The sequence below is a fragment of the Symphalangus syndactylus genome, chromosome 2 (assembly GCF_028878055.3).
Source record: "Symphalangus syndactylus isolate Jambi chromosome 2, NHGRI_mSymSyn1-v2.1_pri, whole genome shotgun sequence".
NCBI lineage: Eukaryota > Metazoa > Chordata > Mammalia > Primates > Hylobatidae > Symphalangus > Symphalangus syndactylus.
In genome coordinates this window covers 40,938,608-40,965,720 of record NC_072424.2, presented here as the reverse complement: position 1 = coordinate 40,965,720, position 27,113 = coordinate 40,938,608, and the positions used below count along the sequence as shown (strand labels likewise).

General features: G+C 44.4%; 1 protein-coding gene across 3 annotated transcripts in view; it reads left to right on the top strand.

Annotated features, from left to right (window-relative positions):
- Positions 1-27,113, top strand: part of PI4K2A (phosphatidylinositol 4-kinase type 2 alpha) — a 35,666-nt gene extending 8,553 nt beyond the window's left edge. The window contains exons 2-10 of one of the 3 annotated variants that reach the window (XM_063629302.1): positions 2,049-2,249; positions 7,371-7,502; positions 7,903-8,056; positions 13,755-13,816; positions 15,754-15,853; positions 17,305-17,438; positions 18,240-18,299; positions 23,522-23,637; positions 24,346-24,453. In XM_063629302.1, coding sequence (XP_063485372.1) covers positions 2,049-2,249; positions 7,371-7,502; positions 7,903-8,056; positions 13,755-13,816; positions 15,754-15,853; positions 17,305-17,438; positions 18,240-18,299; positions 23,522-23,608 — 930 coding nt within the window. In that variant the 3' untranslated portion in view covers positions 23,609-23,637; positions 24,346-24,453. Of the gene's footprint in view, positions 1-2,048; positions 2,250-7,370; positions 7,503-7,902; positions 8,057-13,754; positions 13,817-15,753; positions 15,854-17,304; positions 17,439-18,239; positions 18,300-21,089; positions 23,494-23,521; positions 23,638-24,345 lie in introns of those variants that run through there. The other 2 variants (XM_055253231.2, XM_063629305.1) reach the window with 2 other exon arrangements.

Sequence of the window (27,113 nt, the reverse complement as noted above, 5' to 3'; positions counted from 1 at the left end):
GGTGAAAGCAGATGGGTGTATGTTGTCTGCTGTGACCTGCTATTCAGGAAGTGACACCCACAGGAAAATGTCTTATGACCCAGACTAGTTTGAGTAGGCTGTGGGGTGAGGGGACAAGAAGAGTCATATGATATGAGGATGAATCATTTGGATAGCATATTTGCTTTTTTCCCTTGAATTACCAGTTTGGGGACTGGAGGGAATTAGATGAATGTAAAACAACCTCAGAGGGCTGACTGGCCTGTTGAAGAAAACACTCAGGAAGGAGGGCGGGCCATAGTTTCTAGGCATCCCATATTTCCAAAGACCTTAGAAGATTAAGTTACTGTCTGCTATAGAAGATGGATTTAATCTGTGTGGCATCTCATGTCCTGGTTTCTTGCCTATCAGAATTACTTAAGAGGGCTTCATTCTAACCAAGAAGCAGAGTGTTTTTCCTGCTGTGATTTTTCTCTTTGGATAATAAGGCTGCGAGAGGAAATCTCTTCATCATTGATGAAGGAATTTCCTTAACCTCATTCCATAATAGCTTTTTTTTTTTTTTTTGAGACAGAGGCTTGATCTTGTCACCCAGGCTGGAGTGCAGTGGTGTGATCTCAGTTCACTGCAACCTCCACCTCCTGGGTTCAAGTGATTCTCCTGCCTCAGCCTCCCGGGTAGCTGGGATTACAGGTGCATGCCACCATGCCCAGCTAATTTTTATATTTTTAGTAGAAACAGGGTTTCACCATGTTGGCCAGGCTGGTCTCGAACTCCTGACCTCAGGTTATCCGCCCACCTCGGCCTCCCAAAGTGCTGGGATTACAAGCGTGAGCCACCATGCCCGGCCCATAATACCTTCTTTACTTCCTTCCAGTTGGTAAAGTTTTTAGTCTTTCTGTAATTGATGCAGAACAACAGTGTGCATATATGTAACTTTGGAAATTAGAGTTTATGGTGTTAAATTTCTGGCATACCACATACAGAAAGATTCCGTAGGATAAATAGGGCAGGGGTGCATGCAAAAAAAGAGAACATATAACCTGTGATAAGTTAATTCCTCATTTTTGGGGGGAAAGATTACTTTAGAGTGAACCCGCCTCCCGGGTTCACACCATTCTCCTACCTCAGCCTCCCGAGTAGCTGGGACTACAGGCGCCTGCCATCACACCCAGCTAATTTTTTGTATTTTTAGTAGAGACGGGGTTTCACCATGTTAGCCAGGATGCCAACATCTTGATCTCCTGACCTTGTGATCCACCCACCTCAGCCTAATGCACATTACGATATGTGCATTAGGATATTGTATTTTTCTGGAGGGCAGGAAGCAGTACCGTATTGGCATTAGATGCTGCCAGTGACTCAGCATCTACCACTGAATTGGCTTCTGTACCTTTCTTTTTTTTTTTTTTTTTTTTTTTTAATGAGACAGGGCCTCGCTCGGTCACCCAGGGTGAGGAATATAGTGGGGACAATCTAGGCTCACCGCAGCCTCTGCCCCATGGGTTCAAGTGATTCTTGTGCCTCAGCCTCCCAAGTAACTGGAATTACAGGTGTGCACCACCGCGCCCAGCTACTTTTTGTATTTTTAGTAGAGACAGGGTTTTGCCATGTTGGCCAGGCTGGTCTCAAACTCCTGGCCTCAAGTGATCCGCCCGCCTTGGCCTCCCAAAGTGCTGGGATTACAGGCATGAGCCCTTGTACCTGGCCTGCTTCTGTATCTTGCTCCTAGAAATGTAGTAATCCATTTACCTTGTTTGTTTGAAGCACAGAGTTAGAGGTAGGTACTTATATGAGGGAAAAGAGATGGAGAAGAGGGATAAAGGAGCAAGGAAGAAAGAAAAGACTTAATATGTTCTTTGGCCACAACCCTTTCTAGCAGTGGGTCTCTTAGCTGCACACACGAGCTGGTGTCTTCCCCTTACCAACTGGGAGAAACCTGAGTCCGACTGTAAGTAGGAATTGTCTGCCTATGCCCTCTCATTTCTTTCTAGATTCCTGCTGACTTGGTCTGTGGGCTAGTTCAGTCAACTTGGATTTAACATCCTCTTTTTCTTTTGTCTTTGTAGAGGATCATTGCTGTCTTCAAACCCAAGAATGAAGAGCCCTATGGGCATCTTAATCCTAAGTGGACCAAGTGGCTGCAGAAGCTGTGCTGTCCCTGCTGCTTTGGCCGTGACTGCCTTGTCCTCAACCAGGGCTATCTCTCAGAGGCAGGGGCCAGCCTGGTGGACCAAAAACTGGAACTCAACATTGTTCCCCGTACAAAGGTCAGTGACCCATCTCAGGAAGCCTTACTGCCTGGCCACAGTTTTCCTGGGGCCTAAGCCCTGCTACATGTTAGTGGGACCTTGGGTCCACTGGGGTCATTTATACCCTAGGTCTGGGTTCTCGATCTTTTTTCGGGAGGATGGCAGGCTTAGGCTCGTGATTTGATCATCTGATAAGGCTATCTTTTGAAGGATACACACACAACTTTTGCATACAATTTTAGGAAATTCACAAACTTCTACTGCATGTTTATGGATCCCTTGGTCTTTGAATCCCAGCTAACCCCAAGCTAGTTAGAAACCTAGTGACTTTGTGGCTTACTCTCAGACTTCTGAGCCATCTCAGCATTTCGATACAGTCTAGGACTGGCTGATGACAGCTAAGCACTTCTGCAGGGTCTGACAAGGAAGACTTTAGGACAGGCTGAGGGTTAGAGCAATGGTCTGGCCTGAACCCTACAGGGAACTGACATGGAATTTTTCTAACTTATCTTTATGCTGTGGAATTTTGAGACTTGTCTGAACATATCAAAATAGGGGTGCCAGATCCAGGCAGACTCACACTCAGAATGGATTCATACACATCTTGTATGTGTTATAGACATAGTTGAGGTCTCCCCTCACCCCCACCTCCACCCCCACCAATATGCTTGAATACAGAATTTATTGCATAAAATTTCAGGGAGTTTACTGACACCAGGCTAAGAACCCCTGCACTACAAGGTATTCCATGAAACTCAACAAGGATTATGAGGGGAAGGAATCTACTGGTCAGCATACGAACATGTCCAGACACATCATTCACTGAGTACGTGGCTATCTGGGGTTTAGTAACAACTTAGGTGGAACTCTCATCTGATGCCCTAAGGCTGCTGAGTCATCTCAACAATCCTGGCTCTGTGCTTAGTTTTAACTAATCTATGCTAGTTTATTTAATTATTTACTAAATAACTAAAACTAAATTTATTTATTTATTAAATAACTCTTTGAGAATCTGATGAAACCTATAGACCCCCTTTCCAGAAAAAGTATATACATTTGCAATTATTGTTTTCTGGATAATTTTAGGGCGATGGTTCATAAACGTTGCAGTCTATCTGTTGACCCCCCAGCGAGCATGTCTCTAGATTAAAATCCCTCTGCTTAAAGTTTTCTTTTCTTTCTTATTTTTAGAGACAGGGTCTTGCTCTGTTGCCCAGGCTGGGGTGCAGTGGCACAATCACAGCTCACTGCAGCCTTGACCTCCCAGGCTCAAGTAGTCCTCCCACCTCAGCCTCTCAGGTTGGGACTATGGGCATGTGCCACCATGCCTGTTAATTTTTTTTTTTTTTTAATTTTTTGTAGAGACAAGGTCTCCCTGTTTTGCCCAGGCTGGTCTTGAACTCCTGGGCTGAAGCTATCCTCCTGCCTTGGCCTCCCAAAGTGCTGGGATTACAAGTGTGAGCCACCATGCCCAGCCTTGAAGATTTCTTCACAGGTTTAGATAGCAGACTCTATGAGCAAAGAGATTGATCAGCAGATAGAAACTTCCCTTCCGTTTGAGAGGAAAATGTGACTATTGTGGATATTTAACCATGTCTCCTCCTTTGCTACTAAACTCCAAACAATTAGCCAACTAGTTTGTAAGTTGTACAAGTCAGAGACCACTTCTGAAGATTTCCTCTCTCACTCTCAGCACCTAGCAAAATACTATATTTATAGTAAGCATTCATGAGGTACCAGCTGAGTCAGTAAATGAATATCAAATCATGAGAAACAATACCAAAGTTCTCCCAACTTCAGGTCTAGCGAGAAAATGTTTGACCAGGCTTCTAGTTCCCATTTCACATCTAATTCACTGCCTGGCTTTGTACAGCTCATTCCTTCTCTTTATGCCTTACTTTTCCCTCTCTGTGCAGATAGTTTTACAGCATGCTTTGAACATCTTGTATGATAATTAATGTTCTTAAGTCTTCTAACCTGAAATGCTTCTACTAGGCTCCTCTTAGACTCTAGAAACTTTTAAATTCTCCTTGCTTATCACTCTGTAGTTTTCTTTCTTTACTAGGCAGATAGCAGACCGTGCCTGGCCCTATGCCTGCCTGCTCTGTTGGTGCTTCTGGAGTGTGGTGCCCAAGAATCAGAGGACTTGAGTTTGAATTCTTGCTCTGCAGTTTTTGATTTGTGTAACACTTGGGCAAGTCGTATAACCTCCCTAGGCTCAGTTTCCTTACTGTAAAAATAGGGATATAAATAGTTCCTACTTTGTAGAGTGGCCATCAATATTACACAAGACAGCCTATATGAAGCACATAGCCGAGTGAGTGCCAGGCACAACGTAAACCCTCCATATGTTAGCCTGTGATATTTTTTATCAGCTATTCTAATCGTTAGTGTCACCCCCACAATCCCTTTCATCCCTATCTCTGGCCTTCCTCTTTCCCTATTAGAGAACCTTCATGAGGCCTGAGGATCTTTTGCATCAGAAAGTCAGCAACAACCAAAATACTTGTCTTGGCTGGGCTTGCTGGCGCACGCCTGTAATCCCAGCACTTTGGGAGGCCTAAGTGGCGGGATCACCTGAGGTCAGGAGTTCGAGACCAGCCTGGCCAACATGGTGAAACCCTGTCTCTACTAAAAATACAAAACTTAGCTGAGCATGGTGGTGCGTGCCTGTAATCCCAGCTACTTGGGAGGCTGAGGCAGGAGAATCGCTTGAACCTGGAAGGCAGAGGTTGCAGTGAGCTGAGATTGTGCCACCACACTCTATCCTGGGCAACAGAGCGAGACTTGTCTTCCATGAGACTGAGATGAGACAGAACTTTGGAAGCTTAACATATAGCTGCTGGAGAATAGTAAGAGGACTCCTCTCCCTGTCTCCCCAACTCTTGTGACAGGATTCTATCCAGTTGATCGAGCATCTGTCATTATAGAAACAGGGCTCACATTGCATTGGAACTTCAAATGGTAAGGCTCTAATTCTCACTCACTGGCTGTCTCTGCTCTCTGCTCCTATGAGGTTTCAGGTTATGATAGTTTCATTAGTTACGGGGAAAAAGTGGTTTATTAGGAAGAATGATAGAAAATAAATATGATGGGGGCAAAAGGGGATTTATGGCTTGAGAGAGCCAGGAGTTTCACTGTGGACACTGGCAAGGTAGCCTTAGGAAAGCTCTTTTTCCTTCATTCCTATGCCTGAGTTTTCTGATTTGTAAGGCAGGGAGTGCCTCCTACAGTACCATGCACATCCATTTTAGGTACTCTATTAATACTAGATGGTAGCATGCAGCGATAGATGAGAGGCAGTTATTTTGCCTCTCAGGTTCATGGGAAAAAAATAGTTATTTGTAAAAAATTTTACAAGGTTTAGGAAAACACCTTTCTTGTAAGTTTGATTTTAGGTATTTACATGCTAAAACTCACTTGTTGCTGTCTCTGAAAGAAGCTTGTAACTCCTTCTTCATTTACTTAATAAATATTTAATGAGCATATGCCAGCTACTGTGTTAGGTGCTATGGATGCTAATATAAATAAGATGTTCTCCACTTCCTCAAATCTCATTAGTTTTAAGGGAGGAATTAGATATACAAATGGATAATTACAAGACAATGTGATAAGTGTGACAATAGATGCATATGTGGATTACAATTATGTCACTGCAATTTGACTTAAATCAAGTATAATATTGATGGCCCATAAAAATTTTTTTTAGAGTAACTAATGCATGCATCTAGTACAAAAATCAGAAGGCACATAGGGTAAACAGAGAAAAGTAATTCAGACTCCCTGCTACCCCTATCTCTTGGCCATTCAGTTTCCTTCCTCAGAGGCAGCCAGGATTACAGTATATAGCCTATACATAAAAATAGTAGTTAATTAAAATGAAAACCAATTTTAATGTTTATGTTTTGAATATGCATAATTTCACAAAGTAAAAAAAATTCAAAAGGGCCCGGGGAACAGTGGCTCATGCCTGTAATCCCAGCACTTTGGGAGGCTGAGGTGGGAGGATCACCTGAGGTCAGGAGTTCAAGACCAGCTTGGCCAACATGGTGAAACCCTCTCTCTACTAAAAATACAAAAATTAGCCAGGAGTGGTGGCGCACACCTGTAATCCCAGGTACTTGGGAGGCTGAGGCAGGAGAATCGCTTGAATGCGGGACTTGGAGCTTGCAGTGAGCCGAGTCTGCGCCACTGCACTCCAGCCTGGGCAACAGAGTGAGACTCTGTCTCAAAAAAAAAAAAAAAAAAAAAAAAATTCAAAAGGAAATAAAGGGGTACAGAGTAAATTGTTTGTCTCTGGAAAGAAAATGGGCATTTGGCCTAATCTAACCCAGGAGATGACAGTGTTAATCCTTGTACTTCATACTAGCTGCTGTAACAACCCTTAAATCTCAGTGGTTTAATACAATTGGATTGTATTTCTTTTTTTTCTTTTTCTTTTTGGGACAGTCTCCCTCTGTCACCCAGGATAGAATGTGCAGTGGTGTGATCTCGGCTCACTGCAACCTTTGCTTCCGAGGTTCAAGCCATCCTCCCACCTCAGCCTCTGAAGTATCTAGGATTACAGACGTGCACCACCATGCCTGGCTAATTTTTTTTTTCGTATTTTTAGTAGAGACGGGGTTTAACCATGTTGGCCAGGCTGGTCTCGAACTCCTGACCTCAAGTGATCTGCCCACCTCAGCCTCCCAGAGTGCTGGGTTTACAGGTGTGAGCCACCACGCCTGGCCAGGAGTGTATTCTTGATTACATCTCAGACTCATGCCAGATAGGCAGCTCTCCTAGATACCACATCACTCCTGTAGTTACAAGGTATCCGAGGTTCTTCCATGGTGTGGCTCTGCTATTTCCCAGCCCTTCTTTCCTAGCTGCACAGACTGGGGAATGTGAATTAAGGATTGTGGGAGATTTTAGTTGCCAACAGTGGAAGTGTTGTACATACATAATTTTGTCATTATTTCATTGGCCCCAACTAGTTATCTTCCCTCTCCTAGTTGCTGGGAAGGCTGAGAAATGTATTCTTTCTGTGCCCTGGAAGAGGAATATTACTTGTGAACATCAAGGTATTTATTCTCTGCCATAGTGTTCTGGTTCCTTAAACTTGACTCTAACCTTAGTATCTCTTCTCTTTCACTGTAGGTAGTATACCTGGCCAGTGAGACCTTCAACTATAGTGCCATTGACCGAGTGAAGTCCAGGGGCAAGCGGCTTGCACTAGAGAAAGTGCCAAAAGTTGGACAGCGGTTTAACCGCATCGGGCTACCACCAAAGGTATAGACGCACCTCTGGCTTATCAAGGGTCATGATTTATAGTGACGTAGTCATCCAGGTGGTGAAGCAAGTTGCCTACAACTCAAATATGGGCACATGAATAACCTGCCCTGAGGATCCTGTCTTCCTCATTTCTGTCAAGTGGCTAAGGTTTGAAAAGTTGAGACCTAACTTTTCACTTTACTCCTCTGGTTCATTTGGATAGGTTCTTTAATTTGGATGGATGATCACTGTTACATCTCTTTCCTCCTGTACTTGCAAGAAATGAGGAAGTAAAGATCTTGAAAAGTTTTCCTTCTCTGATACAAACTCCATAGGGCCTTAATGGGTATCTGGCATATACTCCAAAGGTCTTTGGATTTGGGCAGTAGGGAAAAACCTTTGTTCCTCTTGGTTCCAGGTTGGTTCATTCCAGCTCTTTGTTGAAGGCTACAAAGATGCAGACTATTGGCTGCGACGTTTTGAAGCAGAACCTCTTCCTGAGAACACTAACCGGCAACTACTGCTCCAGTTTGAGCGGTTGGTGGTGCTGGATTACATCATCCGCAACACTGGTGAGCACCTGCAGGTGGTCCCATGCCCTGTGCCAGACTGTGTTGAGGCATGGGGAGGCCTGGAGGCTTGCAAGGCTTGGGAGTCAGAGTGCCTTGTCCAGACACATCATGTGTAGTTTTCAGAAGTGGTGAGGCCTGGAGTTAGTATTTGCATTTTATCTTACACTCTTTCCTGGTTCCAGACAGAAGACACTTAGCTCTTCCAAAGCACTGTGAAGAGTACTCTTACCCTTGATCCCTAGTCATTCTTGTAGCCTCAAGACCTGTAACAGGACAGTTTTGTCTTCCTGTAACTTCTTGAGGTAGATGTTTAGATCATTGACATTTAAAAAAAATTTTTTTTCAGTGCAATTTAAATTCAACTAGCCTGGTAAAATGTACATGTATTGAGGACAAAAGTCTTTAAATTCAGGCTGGACGCGGTGGCTCATGCCTGTACTCTCAGCACTTTGGGAGGCCAAGGTGGATGGATCATTTGAGGCCAGGAGTTCTAGACCAGCCTGGACAGCATGGTGAAACCCTATCTCTACTAAAAATACAAAAATTAGCCAGGTGTGGTGGCACACACCTGTAGTCCCAGCTATTCCGGAGGCTGAGGTGGGAGAATCGCTTGAACCTGGGAGGCGGAGGTTGCAGTGAGTCAGAATTGCACCACTGCACTCTAACCTAGGTGACAGAGCAAGACTCTGTTTCCAAAAAAAAAAAAAGTCTTTAAATTCACCTTATTGGAGCTATATTTTGTCTGATATTTTAAACAGTAAAATGCATGTAACATAAAATTTATTATCTTAACCATTTTAAAGTAGTATGAAGTACATTCATATTGTTGTGCAACTGTCACCACCATCCATCTCCAGAGCTCTTTTTTGTTGTTGTTGAGACCGAGTCTTGCTCTGTCACCTAGGCTGGAGTGCAATGGCGCGATCTCAGCTCGCTGCAACCCCTGCCTCCTGGGTTCAAGTGATTTTCCCACCTCAGCCTTCCGAGTAGCTGGGATTACAGACACCCGCCATCATGCCTGGCTAATTTTTGTGTTTTTATAGAGATGGGGTTTCACCATGTTGGCCAGGCTGGTCTTGAACCGACCTCAGGTGATCCACCCATCTCGGTGTCCCAAAGTGCTGGGATTACAGGCATGAACCACCACGCCTGGCCTCCAGAACTCTTTTCATCTTGTAAAACTGAAGCTCTATACTCATTAAACAGTAACTCTTCATTCCCCCTCCCCACGTCCCTGGCAAGCATCATTCTGTTTTCTGTTTCTATGAATTTGACTACTCTAAGTACCTCATATAAGTGGAATAGTATAGTATTTGTCTTTTGGTGATTCGCTTATTCACTTAGCATAACGTCCTCAAGGTACATCTATGATGTAGTATGTATCAGAATTTCCTTCCTTTTTAAGGATAAATACTGATCCATTTTCTGTATATACCACATTTTGTCTATCCATTTATCTTTCAGTGAACACTTGGGTTGCTTCTGCATTTTAGCTATTACGAACAATGCTACTATGAACATGGGTGTACAAATATCTCTCCAAGACCCTGCTTTCAGTTTTTTTGAGTATATATCCAGAAGTGGAATTACTGGATCATATATGGTAATTCTATTTTTAATTTTTTGAGGAACCACCATACTGTTTTCCACAGCAGCTGTGCCATTTTACATTCCCACCAACAGCACACGAGGGTTCTTTCCAATGTCTCGCCAGCACTTACTGTTTTCTGTTTTTTCCTTTTCATATTTAATCTGCATTCTGCTGAATGTTTTCTGTTGTTTTGATAGTAACCATCCTGATGGGTGTGAGATGTTATCTTATAGTTTTGATTTGCATTTCCTTAATGATTAGTGATGTTAAGCATCTTTTTATGTGCTGATTGGCCAATCATATATCTTCTTTGGAGTTGTCTATTTAAGTCCTTTGCCTATTTTTGAATTTTCTTTTTGGTTGTTATTGTTGAGTTCTCTATACATTTGTTTAAAGTTCTCTGTATATCTAGCTATTAGTCTCATATCAGATATATAATTTGCAAGTATTTTCTCTCAATCTGTTGCCTTTAGTTTTATTTTTTAAAGAGACAGATTTATGCTCTGTTGTCCAGGCTGAAGTGCAGTGGCACAATCATAGCTCACTACAGCCTCAGACTCCTGGGCTCAAGTGATCTTTTACCTCTGCCCCCCGAGTAGCTGGGACTATGGGTGTGAGGACCACGCCTGGCTAGTTTTTAAATTCTTTGTAGAGACGAGGTCTCACTGCGTTGCCCAGACTGGTCTCGAATTTCTGGGCTCAAGCAATCCTCCTACCTCAGCCTCTCAAAGTGCTGGGATTACAGGTGTGAATGACTGCGCCTGGCTTGCAACGGATTTTTTTGTGGATTGACTTTGTATGCTGCTACTTTGCTGAATTATTAGTTCTAGTAGTTTTTGTTTTGTGTGTGGAAATTTTAGGGTTATGCACACACACAATCATATCTATGAACAGACATAATTTTCCCTCTTTTTTTTTTTTTTTCCAATTTGGGTGCTTTTTATTTCTTTTTTCTTGCTTCAGTGCTCTAAGACTTCCAGTACTATGTTGAATAGAAGTAAAAGCAGGCATCTTTTCATTGTTCTTGATTTTAGAGGAAAACCTTGCAGTCTTTCACCATTATGATGTTAGGGTCCTTTTTGCCCACCTTGGCACCCTCAAGCTATTTGCAAGCTGCTCCTGGAAGTTGTGCACATCTGGCTGCCATGTGGCTGAAGAGGGGGGTGGGTAGCTGCTTGTGGGGCTAAGAGCCAAAATTGAATGAAATTAACCACAATTTACTGTCCAGGCTTTCCCCTGCAAGTTGCAGGCCCTCCACAGACTCCAGAGCGCCAAAATAATTACATCAGACAGATTTTTGCCACTACAATTGTTGTCCACGTGGGGAGACAGATTTCTGTTGTTTCCTACTCCACCATCTTCCCAGAATCCTCTCTCTTAGAGTATTGATTTTTAGCTTTTCTCCTTTCCGTTTCTTTTCTTTTCTTTTTTTTTTTTGAGACGGAGTCTCGCTCTGTCGCCCAGGCTGGATAGCAGTGGTGTGATCTTGGCTCACTGCAATCTCCACCTCCCAGGTTCAAGTGATTCTCCTGCCTCAGCCTCCCAAGTAGCTGGGACTACAGGTGCATGCCACCACGCCCAGCTAATTTTTGTATTTTTAGTAGAGACAGGGTTTCAACATATTGGTCAGGCTGGTCTTGAACTCCTGACCTCGTGATCTGCCCGCCTTGGCCTCCCAAAGTGCTGGGATTACAGGTGTGAGCCATCGAGCCCGGCTTCTTCTTTTCTAATATATGCACTTCAGACTTTAATTTCATCTTAAGCATAGTTTAGGTGTATCTTACAAGTGTTTTTTTTTTTTTCACTGTAATCAATCATTATAAAATATATTGAAAATTTTTTTATCCCCTCAGTTTATAGATGGAGACTATATTTTCTAATTTCCATTGTTCATTTCTTCTCTGACCCATAGTTTACTTAAAATAATTTTTTAGCTGGTTAGTAGGAAAATTTCAAAATACACAAAAGTAGAGAGACTTGTATAATAAACCCCATGTACTTGTAAACACCTTCAACAGTTACTATGTAAGGTCTCACTTCCTGCTACCCCCATCCCTGCTGGATTTTTTTTTTTTTTTTCAACTAAGGCTTTGACTGGAACTGCTGGATTTTTTTTTTTTTTTTTTTTTTTTTTTTTTGAGACGGAGTCTCACCCTGTCGCCCAGGCTGGAGTGCAGTGGCCCAGTCTTGGCTCACTGCAAGCTCCACCTCCCAGGTTCACACCATTCTCCTACGTCAGCCTCCTGAGTAGGTGGGACTACAGGCGCCTGCCACCACACCTGGCTAATTTTTTGTATTTTTAGTAGAGATGGGGTTTCACCGTGTTAGCCAGGATGGTCTCGATCTCCTGACCTCGTGATCTGCCCGCCTCGGCCTCCCAAAGTGCTGGGATTACAGGTGTGAGCCACCACGCCTGGCCACCGCTGGATTATTTTAAAGCAAATCTGAGACATCATTTTATAGCATCCATAGATACCTCCATATGTTCTTGAAGAGATAAACACTTTTTTTTTCAGTATAATCAGTATGTAATGTCCCATCAGTGTTCAGATTACCCCAGTTGTCTCATAAAAAAATGATTTTTATAATTGGCTTGTTGAAATCATGATATAAAGGTCCACATATTACATTTGGTTAATAGCTTTCTTTTCTGTTTTTTTTTGGAGATGGGATCTCACTGTGTTGCCCAGGCTGGTCTTAAACTCCTGGGCTCAAGCAGTCCTCCCACCTCAGCCTCCCAAAGTGCTGAGATTACAGGCATGAGCCACTGTGTCTGGCCAGGTTAATATGTTTCTTAAATGTCTTCAATTTAGGGAAAGTTTCACATCTTTTTTTTCCCCTTGACTTTTATTTGTTGAAGAAACTGGATATTTGCCCTATAGAAGTTCCACATTGTGGATTTGGCACCCTCCATTCTCTGTATTTCCTGTAACTTTACTGCTTGAGTTTAAAGGCTTGATCAAATTCAGGTTTGATTTTTTTTTTTTTTTTTTTGGAGGCAGGATCTCACTCTGTTGCCTATGCTAGAGTGCAGTGGTATGATCATAGCTCATTGCAGCAGCCTCCAACTCTTGGCTCAAGCTATCCTGCCTCAGCCTCCGAAGTAGCTGGGACTATAGGCACGTACCACCACACCTGGCTAATCTTATTTACAATTTGTTTAGACATGGGATCTCGCTATTTTGCCCAGGCTGGTCTTGAACTCCTGGCCTCAAGTGATTCTCTGCCTCCTCAGCCTCCCAAAATGCTGGGATTTCAGGTACAGCCTCTGCTGATATTCTTAATCTTGACTTTTATCTTTTTAAACAGCCTCCCAAAATGCTGGGATTTCAGGTACAGCCTCTGCTGATATTCTTAATCTTGACTTTTATCTTTTTAAACATATTAAGGATTTTGTTGTGAACATTTTAAAGTCTGTATATTTTTATTGTTTGGAGCCCCTACAGATCTGTTTTAATTTTCAGTTGTTTCTCTTTGTTTTTATTCCTGTCATCTTGTTTCTTTGTGTACCTGGTTGTTTTTCACTGTCAAATACTGCCTATCAGAAATCGTAGAGCCGTATGAAGGCCTAAGATGTCATTGTAAATCCTGTCTGGAGGAAGATTTCTTTTGGCAAGCATCTAGGGCACTAGCAATCCAGTATCACTTTAATTTCGGTGTTGAGGGGAGCTTGGTGTATTTCTAAGGTGTAGTGCTTCAGGTCTTAACCCAAAGCATAGATGATATACGAGGGTCCTTTACCCCTGATCAGTCACTGGATTATAGTTTTTGTCTCTCTAGCTCCACAAGGCTCTTATAATTGTTGTACCTCTCAAGCTCTTAGCCAGCTCTTTCCAAATTGGCAGGTGCTTTAGGGGAAAAGAAGCCACAGTGCTGGGCTCCACTTCCTCCCATGGATTTCCTTTCTCTCCCGTATCTTCACTCTTAAATTCTTTGTGGTCTTGTTAAAATCTCCAGTACCTTAAAGAGATCTAAAAATGTTTTACCCAGCATTTGTAGTCATTCTCACTAGAAGGGTTAGTCCAAGTGTCCAGAATACCTAGTCCACCATTACAAAAATTGAAAATCATCCCCCTTTTTCTGCTAACTTTATATTTCTGTTCACAGATCGAGGCAATGACAACTGGCTGATTAAATATGACTGTCCAATGGATAGTTCTAGCTCTCGGGTAAGAGACTGAGATAAATCTTAAAGAGAATGAAGAGTATTTGCATAATATAGAAACACATAAAATGGTCAGAGATGTAGTTCATATAAGTTCAGAAGAATCAGGGGGCGCATATGTTTAAAATTAATAGGTTAATATTTGGTATAGTTTTTCTCAATATGTGTTTCAAGGACATCCTACTGACACATGTTAATAGGAATAGCATGAAGAAAGGGTCAAGTAAATTTGGAACATATTATGTACTCTGTTCCTTTCTTCGAGCTTCCTATTGCACAGTAGCATAGTAAAGGTCTGAGAAGTACTGCGTTAAACAAACCTATTTAAATTTGATTTCTACCCTTTTTAAACCATGAGCCACTTTTCTCACAACAGACCGCAAGTCCACAGAACATAAGTTTAGAAAAAGCTGCTTCTGCAACTTGCTTTCCTTTCTCATTTCTTTCATCCTCCACCGTACTTCTCTATCACTGTTCAGTCTGCATGTTTTACAAAATTAGCAGAAGGCTGCCTGGGGGAGAGTGAGATTGGTTTTATTTCTTTTTTCTTTCTTTCTTTCTTTTTTTTTTTTTTTTTTTTTTTAAGAAACAGGGTCGGCTGGGCATGGTGACTCACGCCTGTAATCCCAGCACTTTGGGAGGCCGAGGTGGGAGGATCACCTGAGGTCAGGAGTTCCAGCCTGGCCAACATGGTGAAACCCCGTCTCTACTAAAAATACAAAAATTAGCCAGGCATGATGGTGAGAGCTTGTATTCCTAGCTACTTGGGAGGCTGAGACTCGAGAATGGCTTGAACCCAGGAGGCGGAGGTTGCAGTGAGCCAAGATCACACCATTGCATTCCAGCCCAGACAACAGAGCAAGACTCTGTCTCAAAAATTAAAAAAAAAAAAAAAAAAGAGAGAGACAGGGTCTTGCTCTGTTGTGCAGGCTGGACTGCAGTGGTGCTGTCCTAGCTCACAGCAGCCTTGGACTTCTGGGCTCAAAGCAGTCCTCTCACCTCAGCCTCCTGAGTAGCTGGGACTACAGGTGCAAAAAGTTGTTTAATTTTTTGTAGAGTTGAGGTCTTGCTATGTTGCCTAGAGTGGGGTTTTTATTCCTTATAACTTTTTTACTTTCTGTAATAGTGGCTCTCAAATTTTGTGCCTGAATCTTCTGAAGAGTTATTTAAAATAGTACACAGATTCTTCAGGCCTTTCCCTTAGAAATTGATTCATCAGGTCTGGAGTAAAACTCAGGATTCTGTACATTTAATAAGGTATCTCAGGGGATTCAGATTCAGGCATCCTGGAACCACAGTTCTTGTTCCTGTGATGGCACCCATGAACCTGAAGCATGGAGCCACATAGTCAGTGGTTGTCTCTGACATGGGCTGTCACAGGTGACATGCCCACTCTTTTTACATTCATCTCTTGTCCTTTCCCTTTTCATGCACCATTGAAGCAGGAGAACAGACTCCCTTGTGCAAGAGCAGCCAGCTGTTATCTTCCGAGGCTGTTTTCTTGCTGGAAAATGTAGTTGTCACCAGTGAAGTAACATCTGAGTCAAGGTCCACACAAAAGGACCTTGGCCAACTGATAATGGATTTTATTTCTTCTGTTTTGCTTTCAGGATTCTCATTTTCTTTCCCTAGGAGGAATGGCTTATAGTTATCTTTATTATTGTCATTATCCTTCTTACCAAGGTCTATAGCAACTCTTGGGGAAGTGTACCTTTTCTGAGATAAGAACAGGACTCTTGAACTTTGAACAAGAGCCAGGTCAGAGGCACCAAAATGTGCTAAATTCAGATAACAACATGGAAGCCAGTTCAGAGAGTAGCTCAAGATAAGTTCAATAAGAATTGTTCTCTTGAGGGAGTTGGGATGAGTTGCTTTGCTACTAATTGGAAGGGCCTGAGGGAGATGGGTTTCCTCAGTCATTAGTCTTTCCTTGCTTTTCAGGACACAGACTGGGTGGTGGTGAAGGAGCCTGTTATCAAGGTGGCTGCCATAGACAATGGGCTGGCCTTCCCTCTGAAGCATCCTGACTCCTGGAGGGCATGTAAGTCTCAAGACAATGGTGGTCTGGCTCTTCCCTTGCTCGGTATATTTTCTCACTGTGCAGTGGAGATGATAATGTCTCTATCATAGGATTATTCTAAAAATTAATGAAATAATGCAGTTCAGGCACTTTAACACAATGGCTGGCATATGGCAACTATTTCATAATGTAAGCTGTTTTTCTAATTTTTGTCTTCTATGATTACCATTACAAGCATAAAGGTGATTAGAAATTAGAAGCATAAAGATGAGTTTTCTCATTGTCTCTTTGCATTCTTCTCGTTCTTTCTGAGGACTTTTTTTTTTTTGGAAATGGAGTTTCACTGTTGTTGCCCAGGCTGGAGTGCAATGGTGCGATCTGGGCCCACCGCAACCTCCACCTCCCGGGTTCAAGCGATTCTCCTGCCTCAACCTCCCAAGTAGCTGGGATTACAGGCATGTGCCACCACGCCCGGCTAATTTTGTATTTTTAGTGGAGACAGGGTTTCACCGTGTTGGCCAGGCTGTTCTTGAACTCCTGACTTCAGGTGATCCGCCTGCCTCAGCCTCCCAAAATGCTGGGATTACAGGTGTGAGCCACTGCACCTGGCCGAGGGCTATTTATTTTTTATTTATTTATTTTTTTTGAGACAGAGTCTTGCTCTGTCGCCCAGGCTGGAGTGCAGTGGCATGATCTCGGCTCACTGCAACCTCCGCCTCCTGGGTTCACACCATTCTCCTGCCTCAGCCTCCCGAGTAGCTGGGACTACAGGTGCCCACCACCATGCCCAGCTAATTTTTGTATTTTTAGTAGAGCCAGGGTTTCAGTGTGTTAGCCAGGATGATCTCAATCTCCTGACCTTGTGATCCACCCGCCTCGGCCTCCCAAAGTGCTGGGATTACAGGCATGAGCCACTGCGCCCGGCCCTTTTTTAATGTTTTAATTTGTTATTTTATTGTTTTAGTGTATATTTCCTGAAATATCTTTTTTTTTCTGTTATCTGAGGACTGTCTTTCCATAATTTATTCTAATTGTGCCTCTAAATATAAGCTGCCTATCAATGTTCTGTCTTCCTTGTTCCATCTCCTACCCTGTTGTAACTGAGAAGCTTCTGGAAAGGAGGAGAAATAAACGTAGGGAGTCAGTAGCCCCTTTTGCAGCATTAGTCTTCCTTTTCAGAAGGACCATCTCAGCATCTCGGTGACAAGTAGTTGCTTTTAGACCTTGCATCTGGGAAGGTCATGTAATGTCTGAGAATGAGCTCTGACATTAGGCAGCCCTGGGTTTGAACCCTGGTTCCTCTACTGACTAGCTATGTAACCTTTACAGTTAAGAGCACTTGTAAGTTTTTGTTTCTGTTGTATATCAGGGAAGAGGGGTTCTCCTTTAGAAAGTGCCTTGACGAGTGGGGGACGCAGATGAGCGGGGACTTTTCCAACACCAGCTTTGCCTTTGGCTTTTCCTCTTTTCAGATCCTTTTTACTGGGCCTGGTTGCCCCAGGCGAAAGTCCCATTTTCTCAGGAGATAAAAGATCTGATCCTTCCAAAGATATCGGACCCTAACTTCGTCAAGGACTTGGAAGAGGACCTATACGAACTCTTCAAGGTTAGCCCTGGGAACCTCTGCCCTATTATCATATGGAAGAAGGAATTTTTTTTTTTTTTTTTTTTTTTTTTTGAGATGGAGTCTCGCTCTGTGGCCCAGGCTGGAGTGCAGTGGCGCAATGTCGGCTCACTGCAAGCTCCACCTCCTGGGTTCACGCCATTCTCCTGCCTCAGCCTCTCCGAGTAGCTGGGACTACAGGCGCCCACCACCACGCCCGGCTAATTTTTTTGTATTTTTAGTAGAGACGGGGTTTCACTGTGGTCTCGATCTCCTGACCTCGTGATCCGCCCGCCTCGGCCTCCCAAAGTGCTGGGATTACAAGCGTGAGCCACCGCGCCCGGCCTGGAAGAAGGAATTTTTAATGGTTTTTTTAATTGGTCCTGACAAAAGCCAAGAGGAAATGGCTAACACCTTTCTGACTTGAGTTAGCCAACGAATGGCAAGATTTCCACATGTGGACAGCAGGACCTGGTTTGGATGGGTTTGAGAGAAATGGGCAGGCGTGAGAAATCACACTGATGTGTCTCTCTCCTGTGCATCATGTGGCTGCAATGTATCTGCAGGGCTTTCATTTTAATATGGAGCACTGGAGCCTAGAGTTTGAGATGTAGAGGAAGATATTGACTTGTTTTCTGTTTCCTCATCTGTAAAGCAGGGAGTTCTTGTGGGAGTAGTTGACTTCACAAAGCTGCAGAAGCCTTATGCAGGTTTTCCTTATTAGAAAGTTTCTAACTGGGGGAGAAAATGGGTTCCTGTGAGGCATTCACACAGGTTCCATCTCCTTCTGGTCTTCTTTTGCAGAAAGATCCTGGTTTCGACAGGGGCCAGTTCCATAAGCAGATTGCTGTCATGCGGGGCCAGGTAAGCCTGGGACGTCCTCCCAGTATCTTTGGCGTCTCTGGGAGTGTTGTGTGCTCAGGTTGAGCAAATGTTTGAAGCTTGTGTTTTATACCCCCCTTTTTTTTTTTTTGAGACCGAGTCTCACTCTGTCACCCAGGCTAAAGTGCAGTGGCATGATCTCTGCTCACTGCAACCTTGGCCTCCCAGGTTCAAGCAATTCTTGTACGTCAGCCTCCCAAGTAGCTAGGATTACAGGCGCATGTCACAATGCCCGGCTAATTTTTGCATTTTTAGTAGAGACGGGGTTTTACCATGTTGGCCAGGCTGGTCTCGAACTCCTGACCTCAAGTGATGCACCTGCCTCCGCCTCCTAGAGTGCTGGGATTACAGGCGTGAGGCACCGCGCCTGACCCTGTTTTACACCTTTTTTCAGTATGTTCTGTACATTATTTTTGGCTCTACCTTAACACCTACGAGAGGAAAAGTGGCCCTCCCAATTCTCCCACTTCTTCCCCGGAATCCAGTGCTTGATGAAGCACTTAATGTGCACTTATCTCTATGCTAGTTGCTAGGTAATTCATTGGTAATTAAACAATGCTTTCTGTCCTAGAGTTGCTCAAGGCAGGCTGTATGTTTTGGTGGTTAAGATCTGGGCCCTGGAGCCAGACTACTTCACTACTTGGAAGCTCTGTGGCCTGGGGCAAAAGCCTCTGTTTTCTTGTTCATAAAACAGGATAGTAATAATAAATTGCACAGTTGGCTGGAGGATTTCACGCGATAATGCTTATCAATCATTTAGTAAAAAGAGTACTGGGCACATGAAGCACTCAGATATTGATTACGGTTATAATTTTGTTGTTATAGGTACAACTTACATTATTCCTTCTCCTTCCACTTCACCTTCAAAGGGAGCTAAGGAAACCAAGGGGACTGTTGATCTTCCAAAGCGTAGTAAAGAAATGCTTGAAAAATGGTTTGAAAACTCTATAGGGTACTGGTATTATGCTTATCACTTTGAAGTCTTCTTCAAGACAGTTGGGATGACCTAGTGGTTAAGGGTACAAACTGTGGTCACAGTGCCTGGGTTTTTGAAGCCTGGCTCTGCCATTTACTACCTGTGAGATTTTGGGCAAGTTACTTCATCTCTCCTTCCCTTAGTTTCCTGATGTTTATTGTGGGATCAGTAATAGTAGCTGAGACCAGGCATGGTGGCTCACACCTGTAATCCCAGCACTTTGAGAGGCTGAGGTGGGCAGATCACTTGAGCTAAAGAGTTGGAGACCAGCCTGGGCAACATGGTGAAACCCCATCTCTACAAAAAATACAAAAATTAGCCATGTGTGGTGGCGCACACCTGTAATCCCAGCTACTCAGGAGGCTGAGCTGGGAGGATTGCTTGGGCCTGGGAGGTCTAGGATGCAGTGAGCTGAGATGGCACCACTGCACTCCAGTCTGGGGGACAGAGTGAGAACCTGTCTCAAGATAATAATGGTACCCGCCTTACAGAATTATTATGAGATAAATGATTTGAAACAGTTAGAGTAGCACCTAGTATATTGAAGTATTCAATTTGTAGTATTAATAGCTGTTAGGATTATGATTTTTGTATACAGAAAATTGAGCTTCTCCCATCTTTAAAGGGCAAGAGGATCTTCTCAGCCTTAATTCTGCATTTACTTCTTCCTTCCATTTATCTAAAGACGTCTGATGACAGCACCTCCTGGGTTTGCTGAGCCCATTTTTCCCTGGAAGTGTGTTGGACAGAGGTTTTTTTTTTTCTTTTGAGACAGAGTCTCACTCTGTCACCCAGGCTGGAGTGCAGCGGTGAGATCTTGGCTCACTGCAACCTTCACCTCCCAGGTTCAAGTGATCTTCTGCCTCAGCCTCCCAAGTAGCTGGGATTACAGGTACATGGCACCACACCTGGCTAATTTTTGTATTTTTAGTAGAGATGGGGTTTCACCATGTTGGCCAGGCCGGTCTCAAACTCCTGATCTCAGGTGATCTGCCTGCCTTGACCTCCCAAAGTGCTGGGATTACAAGAGTGAGCCACTGAGCCCGGCCTAGACAGAGGTTTTAAGAACTACAATTATTGTAGCTGTCTGAATACCAGTAACATGGTATTCCTACATTTCCCAAGTAATGTAAGGGCCCAATTAGGCTGGCAGAATTTTTGGAAACATTAAAAGCCACGTGATAGACTCAGATGTTATGGAACTCAGCATAAAGGAATAAACTGGCTTCTCTAGTTGATATAGGCTGTGCCTCTGTCCATATTGCAATGTCTTATCTAATTCCATCCCAGCTCAGTTCCTTGCCAGCCCTTCTCCCATTACTCAGATAGAGCCATTATTCAGAGTGGTAGGAGAGGTTGGGGTAGTGCAGTTTTATTTCTCTCCATCTTGTGCTCCTAATGTCTTCAGAGGAGCTTTTGGTATCTTGTAACCTAGGGTGCCTACTACCTTAGGGTGACCATCCAGCTCCTTCCAGCATGCACATGGCCAGTATATCACTCATGTGCTTACTTGTCTACCATTCACACATCAAAGCAAAATGGTCCTCTGCACTACAGAAATCTGACAAAGCACAGAGAAAAGAGGTCATAACCCTGTCTTACATAGCTGAGCCATTATCGCAGGATGGGCTGCAGTACAAGGGCCCTGAGATGTAGGGAAAGAGTGAAGAGGCCCCACAGGGACACAGTCAGGTGATAGAATTTGTTACTCAAAGGCTTCTCACCAGGAGTTAAAGAATCTAGGGTCTGAGAGAAAGCCTCTTTAACATTTTCTTTTTCTTTTCTTTTTATTAAAGACAGGGTCATGCTCTGTCACCTAGGCTGGAGTGCAGTGGCCCAATCGTAGACCACTGCAGCTTTGAACTCTACGTTCAAGAAGTCCTCCCCACTCAGCCTCCTGAGTAGCTGGGACCACAGGCATGCACCACCATTTCTGGGTAATTTTTTTTTAAGAGGTGGGGTCTCACTATGTTGCCCAGGCTGGTCTCAAACTCCTGGCCTCAAGCGATCCTCCTGCCTTGGCCTCCCAAGGTGCTGAGATTATAGGCATGTGCCACCACATCCAGCCCAACATTTTCAAAGATAGTATTTATTCTTTAGTATTATGTGACTGCTATACTTTTTCTTCAATTTTAAAAAATAATTTTTCTTTTTAAATTCTTTGTTCTCCTTTCTTTTTAGTCCTGGTTCCAGGCTTATCTTCAGCTTTTTAATTTGGAAATTTTCAAACCTCAGTAAAGTTGAACGAATGGGATCTTCTAGATTCTTCAGTTGTTATATTTAGCCAGATTTATCTCATATGTCTACGTATTATCCATTGATGTATCTGAATAATATCTATTTAATTTCTCTCTCTCCCTAGATATGCTTTTTTGCCAAATCTTTTGAAAATAAGTAGTAGACAATCTGACATGTTTACCCCAGATACTCCCGCAATCACCTTTCAGTTCTTCACCCCGATATTGTGCTTAAGACTGTTTGGAACAGTGTAGGATGGTGGCAAGTACCAAAACAATTAAGTAAAAAAGAAATTTGTTACCGATTGGGTAACAAATGACTCCTGTTGCAGGTGTATCTCTGCCCGTTTATAGGCAGCAGTTGTGTAAGAGGATATTTGTGGCTTGAAGGCTGTGTGTCTGTGTGATTTCGGGGTGCAGTCTAGCTTACCCTCCCATGGTCTGTGACCTGGCCATGAAATCTTCAACATCTAGTGTTTTAAAGAAGATAGGGCCAGGCGCGGTGGCTCATGCCTGTAATCCCAGCACTTTGGGAGGCTGAGGCGGGTGGATCACCTGAGGTTGGGAGTTGGAGACCAGCCTGACCAACATGGAGAAACCCCATCTCTACTAAAAATACAAAATTAGCTGGGTGTGGTGGTGTATGCCTGTAATCCCAGCTACTCGGGAGGCTGAGGCAGGAGAATCGCTTGAACCTGGGAGGCGAAGGTTGCTGTGAGCCGAGATTGCACCATTGCACTCCAGCCTGGGCAAGAAGAGTGAAACTCCGTCTCAGAAAAAAAAAAGAGAGAGAGAGAAGATAGGACACCTTCAGCTTTTGTACTGTCCTACCAGAGAAGATAAATGGTGATGATACTAATTTTGACAAAGAGAAGAAACTGTGTCCTCATGGACACATAACTGAAATACCTGTAAAATACTGACAAAAGATGGTGAGTACTGGACTCAGTGGCTCATGCCTGTTATCCCAACACTTTGGGAGGCCAGATTGGGAGGGTCATTTGAGGCTAGAAGTTGGAGGGTGCAGTGAGCTATGAATGTATCACTGTACTCCAGCTTGGGTGACAGAGTGAGACCCTGTCTCAGAAAAGAAAAAAAAAAATTAGGGGAAACTGGGCAAATGCTATATAGGAACTCTCTGTACTGTCTGCAACTTTTCTCTAAATTTAAAATTATTCCAAAGTAAAACATTTATTTTTTAAAAAAGATGATGAAGAGATAGTGTTAGAAGGAGAATCCAAATGAAATGTTGGCTTTTTACTTTTTTTGTTTTGTTTTGTTTTTGAGATGGAGTCTTGCTCATTCGCTTAGACTGGAGTGCAATGGCGCAATCTCAGCTCACTGCAACCTCCACCTCCTGGGTTCACATGATTCTCCTGCCTCAGCCTCCCAAGTAGCTGGGATTACAGGCATGCGCCACCGTGCCTGGCTAATTTTTGTATTTTTAGTAGATATGGGGTTTCACCATGTTGGCCAGGCTGGACTTGAACTCCTGACCTCGTGATCTGCCCACCTCGGCCTCTGAAAGTGCTGGGATTATAGGCATGAGCCACTGCGCCCGGACCAAAACCACCTATAATTTCTTGAGACCCAGAGGTGACCACTGCCAACTGCCAGACTTTTTTCTACACTATAGGTGGATAGGAAGATAGAATTTTAGAAAGTAAAAGTGGGGTCACAGTCTAACACTGGTTCCTCTTCTGCTTTCCTTTGCATCTAACACAACAGTGTGATCGCTTCTTTGCCAATACATTTGTATATATATCTGATAGTTCCCTGGTTAAATTTCTGTATATTTCAGGATAATTGTTTCTTATCCCTTAAATTATTAACTAATTTAATTTACATCTCGTCACTGTTATAAACAATATTACATTATGTATTTTTTGGAACTAAATGTTTTTTGCATATCCATTAGTGTTTTCTAAAAATGGAATTGCTGAGTCAGGGTCTGTTCTCCTTTTTTTTTTTTTTTTTTTTTTTTGAGACAGGGTCTCGCTCTGTTGCCCAGGCTGGAGTACAGGGGCATGATCTCAGCTCACTGCAACCTCCACCTCCCAGGTTCAAGCAATTCTTAAGCCCAGCCTCCAAGCAGCTGGGATTACAGGTGTGCACCACCCCACCTGGCTAATTTTTTTGTAGTTTTAGTAGATACAGAGTTTCGCCATGTTGGCCAGGTTAGGATCTGTTCATTTTTAAGTGTTTCTGTGTGTGTGTTTTTTTTGTTTGTTTGTTTTTTGAGACGGAGTCTCACTCTGTTGCCCAGGCTGGAGTGCAGTGGCACAATCTCGGCTCACTGCTACCTCCGCCTCCCGGGTTCGAGTGATTCTCCTGCCTCAGCCTCCCCAGTAGTTGGGACCACAGGCATGTGCCACCACGGTCGGCTAATTTTTTTTGGTATTTTTAGTAGAGACGGGGTTTCGCCATGTTGGCCAGGCTGGTCTGAAATTCCTAACCTCAAGTGATCCACCTGCCTTAGCCTCCCAAAGTGCTGGGATTACAGGCGTGAGCCACTGTGCCTGGCAAGTGTTTATTTTTTTGAACTCTCCCCAACTCTGAGTTGTTCTTTTGTATCTTTACTAACTGGAGGGCAAAAAAATAAAGGATTTGTTTTCATTTGTATTTTTTAAATGATTAGAGAGGTTTCCATTTTCTGTTTTGCTCATTTCTACTTTTGTAAATAGCCTATTTGCATGATTTTCCATTGGTGTTTTTAAAAATTGATTGGTAGAAGTCCTCTCTACTGATCTCCTTTCAGAGGCAGATCTGGAATGCTGAGGCCTCTCCCTCACCCATCTCCTTTTTCCCACTGCAGATCTTAAATCTGACCCAGGCCTTGAAAGACAACAAGAGTCCCCTGCACCTCGTCCAGATGCCACCTGTGATTGTCGAGACGGCCCGTTCCCACCAGCGGTCTTCTAGCGAGTCCTATACACAGAGCTTTCAGAGCCGGAAGCCCTTCTTTTCATGGTGGTAGCTCCAGAGACAGGCAGAGGAAATATTGTCAGAGACTGGTGGGAGGAAGCCTGGGGAGTGGGGTGCAGGAAAAGCCAGAGAAGCTGGTGGAGAGCAGCACCTTTAAGAGCCCTCTCTGTCTGCTTGCCACCCCGCTCAGGGCTTTCCCACCCACAGGGAGAAGCACAATCAGGAACAGTGAGTGCTCCTTGCCCTTCTGAGTGCGGGGGAGGCTGGAGCTCCATGCACGTAGTCCAGATGCCTGGGAAGGAACATCTCCCTTCCAGCATCTGCTGGTGGCAGGCTGGGACAGTCCCTTCCTTCCCTGACACCCTGCTCTATTGCAATTCCCTATTATATTCTGCATCAGAAAAACAAACAAAACAAAAACAACTTTAAATGCTTGTAGCAGAACCCTGGGTTATCTCACATCAGAAACCTTTAATCCAGGCCTAAATTTGCATAGACCTGACATTCAGCTGCCTTGCAGTTGCTTCCTCCCATGAGCCAAGGCAGTGTCAGAGGGCACCTGGATGACTCGCAGTACCACAGCACTGGGACAGACAGAAGCCACACCTTTCTTTTGGGTTTTTGCCAAGCCTCCTCCATCTCCCACCAGTGCTGTGGGCTGGCTGCAAGCCTCCAAACAGTTCTCCTGGAAGGGAGGTTTTTGCTTTACCCCCGCCAGCACTTCTGCACACAATCATAGAGAACCTCTCTGCTCTCTGCTGGCCTACAGCTTGTCTCTTTCTCAAGCAGAGGCAGGAAGAGCTAGTCTTAGCATTTATATTTTAATAGGAAGTTGACTCCCAGCATGTAAAAGTGATCCACGTTGGCCGGGCGCGGTGGCTCACGCTTGTAATCCCAGCACTTTGGGAGGCCGAGGCGGGCGGATCACGAGGTCAGGAGATCGAGACCACGGTGAAACCCCGTCTCTACTAAAAATACAAAAAATTAGCCGGGCGTGGTGGCGGGCGCCTGTAGTCCCAGCTACTCGGAGAGGCTGAGGCAGGAGAATGGTGTGAACCCGGGAGGCGGAGCTTGCAGTGAGCCGAGATTGCGCCACTGAACTCCAGCCTGGGCGGCAGAGCAAGACTCCGTCTCAAAAAAAAAAAAAAAAAAAAAGTGATCCACGCAGCCGGAGTGTATGCCGGGAGCTAAGTCGTCTATGGGTGAACGTATCCCACCTTGCTTCCTGAGTCCTTGGTCCCAATCTTCTCATTTGTTCCTGTCGTTTTAAATTTTTTCCCCCCAACTCTTTTGATGTAAGACTTCAGTTTATCTTTTGGAGTGGGTCTCTGCAAGGGTTCTGGGATGAGTCTTGGCTTCTAAGAGGACAGGCTATTAGGTTCTTGGACTTTTTTCTGTGCTACTGCTGCTGCTTGGTAGAAGTAACAGGATGTGGATTCTGCCTCATAAGTGGCAGTTTCCCTTTTCTCTCTGACTTGTCCTAGGCTGATTTCTCTATGGTTTCCCTGAGAAAGGTGGGACCCAAAGGAGAGAGGCCTTCAAACTGTCCCAGGTCCTGCCCAGCTCAGTGCGTATCTTCTTGCTTCCATGTGTCTTTTCCCCTGCTGCCTCACTCCCCATCCCCACTTGCCAGGTGTTTGAGCTGTTTCTACACCAAAGCAAAGTACGGCCTCAGAAGGGAGTAAAAAGGGTGCCATCTGTGTCTGAGGGGCAGCTGTGTTCATGCCCTGTGCTACTGGACATTTCACAATTCTGGCACCTTGCGATTGGTCAGTCAACCTCAGAAAGTAACTATCTTGAAGGTTTGAAAAACAACCAAAGAAAGGGAGTGAGGACTATGGCTGCATGTCCTCTGCTTGCCCGGCTGCAGAGCAGAGATGTGCAGCCCTCTGGTCAGCTGGTCCCCACCGGTCCCCTTCCAGTCCAGCCACCAGGAGCCCACTTGTCCCAGGCTTCCACCTGGCTGACAGGAAGAATCTGAGAGCCGGATGTGCATTCCCTGTGGACGAAGGTACAGCTCGCCTGCCTGCCCCAGCCCCAGCCCCGACAATCACATGCAGCTGACTCGGACACTGGCCTTGGGAACAATGTTTGAGAGAACACCGGCAGGTGTTCTTGACTGTAGGAGCCAGAAGGGGACCCAGGTGTGCATAGCTCTCTGTAGACATTTTTACCCAAACCTGTTGGTAGAGCACCCATCTGGTGCTCAAGAGAGCCTGGGGGTCTAACAGGGAGCCCGGCTGCCTCACCTGGCCACAGCCTCCACACCAGATCTGCACATTGTCTTGATCCAGACCAGCTCTGTGATCAGAAGGAAACTGGGTCTGATGTAGGAGCAAGCTGGTCCTGGGCCTGGCAGGCAAGAGTGTGGGCATCCTTTCCTGGCCTTTCTCCACTCTCCCTCAAGCCTGTGCTCAGGTTGCCTTGAATGTGGACTCTGGAAGAGCCAGGGGCCCAGAATGCTGGGGGAGGCTTCTGGGTGGCACTCATGAAACAACGTCCCTCTGCCAGCCATAGGCCCTGCCTCCAGTGTCAGGGAATGGAGGCTGGGCTGCGAGAGTGCTGCTGCCCCCTGTGTCGTTCTTCTAATCCACTGTAGAAATTGTACGTAATGTATTTAAATCAACGCAGATGTATGAATAACAAATCCAGTTCTGA